The 7,079-nt window shown below is 43.1% G+C and overlaps 1 protein-coding gene across 1 annotated transcript; it reads right to left on the reverse strand.

The window, feature by feature from the left end:
- Nucleotides 1–751: 751 nt before the first annotated feature.
- LOC103396419 (RP1, axonemal microtubule associated) lies at nt 752–7,064 on the reverse strand. Its single transcript, XM_025052439.1, has 3 exons — nt 6,109–7,064; nt 5,313–5,475; nt 752–5,172 (listed from the first exon to the last, which is right to left on the reverse strand). The coding sequence occupies exons 1-3, from the start codon at nt 6,757–6,759 to the stop codon at nt 839–841; spliced, it is 5,148 nt and encodes a 1,715-aa protein (XP_024908207.1). The 5' UTR covers nt 6,760–7,064; the 3' UTR covers nt 752–838.
- Nucleotides 7,065–7,079: the final 15 nt, after the last annotated feature.

Genomic DNA, 7,079 nt, shown 5'->3' on the forward strand with positions numbered 1-7,079 from the left:
CGTCAGGGAGTGGGGTGTGAAACTCTCCTCACTGTCCAGTTTAGGGCAACACTTTGGAGAAACATTTCTTAGATTTCTGCTCCTTGTTTTTTATTTAAAACCTGTACTATATTTGTGAAACTAAAGGAGTTGTTATTCTTGCAGTCAGTGTCCCCTGGTTACCCTTTTATTATTTGAAGGCAGATATTCAGAGACCATTACATCAGATGTGTCACTGACATATGCCTGACTGATGCAGATGACACCTGCTGTCTCCTGTCTGGTGATAAGTGGGCCAGACTGGCACTAAGTCACAAATAAATTAACTAGCAACTGCCTGGATTCATGAAAGCCATTATTTTGAACGTCGGTGAGTTCATAAAATGTCTTTCAATCTTAGCAAATAGTGTGAAAGTTGATAAGAAACTGGATATTTAAATCCAGGTGCTCATTGAAAATTAAAAGCCTTGTTTTCCAAAATATGTTTTTGGTGTGTGTGCATGTGAGAGAGAGTGAGCACTAGCTGTCCACCCAAGGCCGCAGATAGGCAGAAATGTCCATATTTACATTGTTTTGTAGATAATTGATTACAGTACAGTTGTAAATGAATCCACTGTAAAAATCACTCTGATCATAAAATAATCTTAAAACTAGAAATACAGGAAAAATGCATTTAAGATATTAAAACTACTTTCTTTTTTTAGCAAGAACATTTTATTATCATGTGACAGAAAGATCTTAGACATGGCTGTACCTGCAGCTTAGAGTGGAATATATTTATAAAACGAACAAAATTTAGTTCACAGTTTTGGAAAAGATTGTATTTTACAGTTGCATGTGAGGAAAATTCCTGGAATTCTCATATAATTGGACAATATTGTCCACATCTCGCACGCAAATTGTCCGTTGAATCATGGGCTTGTAGTAAAAGGCGTCCACCACTAGATGTCCTTCTGGGCTGTGTCACAACAGAGGATTCCCCCTCTGGGTGCACTTTCCCATCAGGCATTTTAAACTCCACGGATGCAAACGAAGACGTGCTGTTACTTTTACCGGGCACAGCTGTAGGAGTGTCAGTAGGAGACACCCTGAGGGCTCTCCCTTTAACACCGCTGGTCTGACGTGTCCTGCCGTGAACAATGGAATCATCTAGAAAAGGGTCAGAGTCACTTCCATGTGACATGCTAAAGAAGTTGCACTTTGGAGTTTGAGGTTTAGCCATCTCCTCCAGCTCTGATGAAGAAATGGCCTGGAGGGGGTTTGTCTGGTTCTGGTTCTTCTGAGTAGGCAGAGAATCTTCACTCGTGACCTCCTGACCTGTGTCGACTGAGGAGCTGTCCACCGCGTCGTACATGCCGTTGGAGTCTGGGGGAGATCTTCTTATGAGGTGGTTCTCCTTCAGCAGCCACCTCCCTCGGTCAATTAAAACCCCATCGGTTGTGTCGTCCTCCAGAGTGGAGGAAATACACCTTGAAGCCTCTGAGGCCGCGTCAGTGTCTGCCTTTAATGAGCTCCCAGCACCAAAACCACACACTTCCTCTGTGGAGTCTTTTGTGTCCGACTCAGCAGAGTAAGAACTCCCTGATTGTTTTGATGAAGAACTTCTGGAAAAGTGTTCTTCTGTACCCTGAGAAGACGGTTTAGCTCGGTCCAAAGTTCTTCTTTTGTCCTTGTGTCCATCATCTGAGACTCTCTCACTCTCTGTGATTATATCAACAGAATCCTGGGATTTGTACCCACCACTCCCCGAAGTCTCTGGCCTGTAATCAGACAAATCAGAGGTGGTGAAACTCGGGAGACGTTTCAAGCCGTACGAGTTATCGTCAGCAGCTTGAGCATTTTCCGGCACCAACTTTATATTCCCCTGAGCGTCGTATGTGAATGTAAGTGAGGAGGACTGTAAGGCGGAGTTAACAAAGTCAAGTAACTCCTGTGATATTCCTACAGGATGTGACAGGCTGATGCTCCTCTCCTCTCCGTCCTGCCCTCTCTCCACAGAGTTCTCACACTGCCCTTCTGTGGAACATCGAGTTGATGCTTCTGTGTTTTGTTCAACACATGCGTCTTCATTAATGTCAGTGTTTTGCTGTATAAACAAGGCCTCGTCTGGTATGTCTCTGTCAACTTCCTTATCATCAACATTGTCTATATTTCCATGAACACATCTTTCTCCATTTTCCTTTTCGTCATCTGACTCTTTTGCTCTGACGTCATCTTCAGACTCTGATTGTTCCTTTTTACTTTCTTCCACTTCTTCCTTCTCAGATGTGACCATCCTTAGATTTTCCTCACTGTTCTCCTCTTTATCCCGATTGTTTTCATCACAAACTGAATTCATCTTCCTCTTCTCACTTACCACATCAGATATTCCCTCCTCACCCTCACCCTCCTCCTCCTCATCATCATCTTCTTCTCCTTCACTGACATCTTCTACACCATCTCTCTTTGCTCCTTCTCCTTCTTTAGTCTCATCACATGATTCCTCCCTGCTTTGTTCCTCATCTGCCTCCTCTTCATCCCTATCCATTTTCTCCTCTTCCTCATTAACACATTCTCCATCACTTGTCCCAACACTTTTCTTCTGTCCTTCGTCTTGATCTGCTTCTTCTATTAATTTGTTCTTTGACTTTTCAACCATTTGTTTCTCTTCTCCCGTCTCTTCTTTTTCTTTCTCATCAGAATCTCTGTCATTTACTTCTTCTGGGTCATTCCACATCTCACCTTCTTTCTCACCTTCTTTTCCGTTGTTTCCAGGGTGCCCACCTTCATCATTAGTCCTTCTTGTTTCTCCAATTTCCTCTCTGCACTCACTCTGCTCTTCAACAGCCTCCACTTGTGCCTCATTCTCAGGTAATTCCGATTTATTTTGCATGACGTGCAGAATCACATCTGCATCTGTCTGTGAAATCATCTTTTCTAGTTTAGAATGAATTGAGTGTGTCTTTGTGTCCATCTGGGCGTTGAAGGTTTCTACCGAGGTTCCGTCCTCTAGTTTGTGAAAACCAATTGCCTGTAGAATTGTCATAGAAATTTCTGCTCTGAGCTCCGGTGGCACATTGAGCTCATCCATCAGGTCGTCCAGGTAATGATGATCAAATACTGCTTCTCCTTCACTCCCTGACATATTATTACACAGTGTCTTTTCCTCTGACACCTGAAAATTTCTCCAGTGTTCCTCGAACGTGCACAATGCTCTGCACTGCCAATGGGCCAAGCTCGCCCTTCGTACTTGTGTCAGACTTGTCTTTTGTTCTTCCTCATCTTCAATGTCAGAAATCCTCTTCAGGTGTTTCATCATTTGCATGGCTTCAGAGCTCTTTCTGGATTGGTCGTCAGATTCTCTCAGGCAGTCTCTCAGGGTCATCACGGTCAAGAAGGTCAGAAACGCCCTGCATGAAGAGCCGAACACTAAAGCTACTTGTGCTGGAAAATCAGGAAGACTATTGGACCGTTCCAGGTCAGATGTGTTGATGTCAGACGTTCTTCCAATGAACTGAAAGGATGAACAAAGTTGACGTAGGACAGATTTAATATTTGCTTTAGGTGAGACAGTTGAACCAATGACCTCTGCAGATTTACATTCCTTCAGATGGTCCTCTGGGTGTTTATGGTCTCTTGTTTCTGGCTTGTTTTCTGGGATATCACCAGATAATAGATCTTGATCAGCCAGACAAGCATCTAAATTCCCATTTCTATTTCCCTCATCTGATTCAGAATCTTCGCCTATTTCAAACACAACCCTTGAACGTGGCCCGTCTTGGATGCCCTCCAACCAATTCTCAACATATTGGTGAATTTCAGAGGGCGTGGGATTCAGGGAAGAGTTTGAAATATTCCTATTAAACTGTGTTGTTACTTTGGCGTCTGTTAGATTTGCAGTAAGGGACCGTGGTTTGCTAACAGTCTTTTTGCTAAGGAGAGGTGTTTTCCTAGGTTTTAAAATGTCTGATATACTCTTTTTCATCTGAGGCCTGGCGGTCGGAGTGTTAACATTATAACCATTGAACACAGTAGATTTCCTGGATGGGTTTTCAATTTGCTTATTTTCTGCTTGACTTTTTTGACCATTTTTTGCATTTACTGATGAGCTTGAAGTCTTTTTACGCACACTGCCGACTTTATCAGCAGAGAAACGAGTGCTACTTTTAGAAGTGTCATTATTCCTAGCAGGTTTAACCCCTCTTTTACTGGTTTGACTTTGGTATTTTAGAATAGCCTCCTCAGTTTGGGAATCAGTTGCTTTTTGAGAATATTTTCCACTGGATAGATTATTTGATAATATGTTGTCACGTTGTGTGTGTGACAGCTGACAGCCTGAACCACTGATGACTGAACGAGGCCGCGTCTCATTACAGGGTTCACTGTCAACTGTGTGATGATGCAGAGCTGCACTGACTTTGTTATGTGCTTCATTTGCAAAACAGCCATTCCAGCTGCCATCACTGCCACATAAATGACTTTCATTCTCTGTGACCTGCTTCTCATCGTCTTCTATGTGAAGACACTCTGCCTGTCCTGACTTGTTTGTCCGTGCAGATGCTATTTTCTCAGCCTTAAGCATCGAACTGTTGTTGCTGCTGCTTCTGCTGTTTGATGTCTTCTTTTGATTCCAGCGAAGACCCGGAGTAGAAGGGCGTTTTATTTTTGATTCTTTCCTCCCGAGCGTCGTATCCTCTCTAACCTGCTCCTCACTGAAGCAAACGTCCTTCCCACTTTTGGAGGGACAGTTTCCTTCCTCACAGTCTCTACTGTTGATGTTTGAACCAACAATACTGTTTCTGTCAGGGCCTCTGTTGACCAACTCAGGAACTGACGTATAATCTGTCTTCGTGGTGAGGCTGGCACGACTGAGGGTGGTGGTCCAGTGGAGCATTTCCTCCTCTTTAATAGTCAGGTGCACTTTCATCTCCACAGTCATGCTGCCGTCCTGATTGACACAGAAAGTCTTTTCGATGTCGTCCTCATGAGGTAAGATACAACCGCAAGGCTTGTCTTCGATGCTCTCCGTTCCACACGTCTTGACTGTTTTGTTGCACTGATTCACTTCTGTTTCACATGAGCGTCCGCCGTTGTGCTGCAGACGGCCGTCGGAGCTGCCATTCTGGGATTTGTTTATCTGGTTGACGATATAACGCTCCGATGATAAGGAAAACTTTCTTGAGCCCCTTCCACTTGAGGTAGACTTTTGGTTTCCTTTAGTAGAGAGTGGTGTTAGGAATGGGAGGAATGATGGGTATTTTGGAAAGTGATAGGAAACATAAAAAACATAGCCATGTCATTGATCAGCAATAAGTTACAGTATATGTAAAATTTAATTTTTATTTTCAACTTACGAGCTCTTGTCTGCTTCTTAAAGGTCTCCACGTTCTCCACATGCGTGGCCTTCATCTTCATCTGGCCCTTCCTGTGAACACTGAAGTTTCCTGGTTTGAACAGCTCACTTCCTGCTGCCACAACAACTCCAGAGCATAAGATAAGAGCAGCCAGACCATCAACCTGAAACACAAAGAATAAAAATGTAGGTCAAAGCCTTTAAAAAACTCTATATATTATATATTAATATATTTTCTATATATGTTATGTTTATTAATAGATAAACATATAGGTAAATATCTTCATATAAAGATGACACGCAGTTGTCTTCATTTTCAACTTCACTGTTGGCCATGGACCAAGTAAATGTGCTGTCACTAATTTTGTGTGACATTAACGGGGACAAGGTTTTCCTCAGACTGGTCACCACTTCCTCCCATTAGAATTATACTCATACTGGTCCAGTAAACCTAATCCAAACACTACAGGTTACTTAAAGGAAACCAGAATGTGCACACGCTAAACATATATGCAACGTTTGTACAGAAAGTACATTGGTCCTGGATGGAACACATTTTTGCTTCTAACAGTTAAAATAAATATAAAGAATTTAGCTCTAGGACGTGACGATGTCACAATCACACAGATTTATTCTTTATTTTATTCTCACAGCTCTATCTAAAACATTGTCCTTTGTTCTGCTTGAAGAAAAGAAAATATTGAATCATAATGTATTTGCTTTGCTGCATTTGGGAACCACTGACCTAACTTTCCATAGCTTAACTACCATTTCCTTTCACTTGCTCAAGCACTCACTCTTCTGCCATCTGTGGAGTAGAGCTTCTGCACTGGGAACCGCAGTATCTGGGAGAGGTGATCCAGCAGGGCTTCAAATGTCGGCGCAATTTTCCTGTGCAACACAAGTGCGTGTTTAACAGCAGGATCGTTGTTTTTGATCACCACAAGTCTTTTCGGCGTTCGCACCGCCGCCCTGTCTGTGACCTTTGTCGGCCTCTTGTCGACACCATCCCTCCTGATCATCTGACCAAACTGGAGACGTTTTTGTGCCCGTGCACTGAGAGGCCTCGTGGTATTCCAGGGTATCTGCCGCCAGTTCAGTTTACTGAGGTTGAACGGCTTGACTCGCCTCTGATCAGAACACACATAAGATCCTCCGTCATGTAAGTCATCCAGGTTTTTAACAAGATGCGTCCCCCTGGGTGTGGTGATGGTCCTCACTCCAAATGGCAGAGGCACTTTCTTGGACAGAGTGTCCACCAGAGCATCGAATGTCTTAAAGGTGCGGACATTGATGATCATGCGATGTCCACTGAACTTATAATCTCCACTCTTGTAGAAACACACTCTTTTGGAAAGTGAAGAGTCAGACTGAGGCTGTATCTGTCCAGTGGGTATCATCTGGGCTCGGCCTAAAGTCGCGGCGTCCTGGACGACTGCGTTGCTCATTGTAAGTGGAGGAGACTGAAAAATAAACGGGACAGATAAAGAAATTAGACATCAATCGACCATGTGACTAACATAACCCTGCTCTCACACCTTGACCCAGGTGAGGACAGCATTAGGCCAGGGCACAGTCAGCTCTCGTTTTGCTTTCAGCCACTCTGGGGCCATATACAGAATTGAAGAAGCTTGGATGAGCGGTGAAAAATAGAATGTGTGTTATTTTTTGCATGTTAATTTGCAGTAACTAACCTGTAACTTTTCTTAACAAAACTGCAGAATTAATTAATAATTTGTGATTTTTTAATGATAACGAACAATGACTT

Source organism: Cynoglossus semilaevis, chromosome 20 (genome assembly GCF_000523025.1).
Source record: "Cynoglossus semilaevis isolate Cse_v1.0 chromosome 20, Cse_v1.0, whole genome shotgun sequence".
Taxonomy (NCBI): Eukaryota; Metazoa; Chordata; class Actinopteri; order Pleuronectiformes; family Cynoglossidae; genus Cynoglossus; species Cynoglossus semilaevis.

Bases quoted from the DNA above. Each gene is read 5' to 3' on its own strand.
- LOC103396419 (XM_025052439.1), bottom strand. From the start codon at position 6,759: ATGAGCAACGCAGTCGTCCAGGACGCCGCGACTTTAGGCCGAGCCCAG. The intron at 5,476-6,108 runs GTGAGTGCTTGA...TTTGTGTTTCAG, and splicing joins ACTCCACAGATGGCAGAAGA to GTTGATGGTCTGGCTGCTCT. The intron at 5,173-5,312 runs GTAAGTTGAAAA...TCTCTACTAAAG, and splicing joins TAAGAAGCAGACAAGAGCTC to GAAACCAAAAGTCTACCTCA.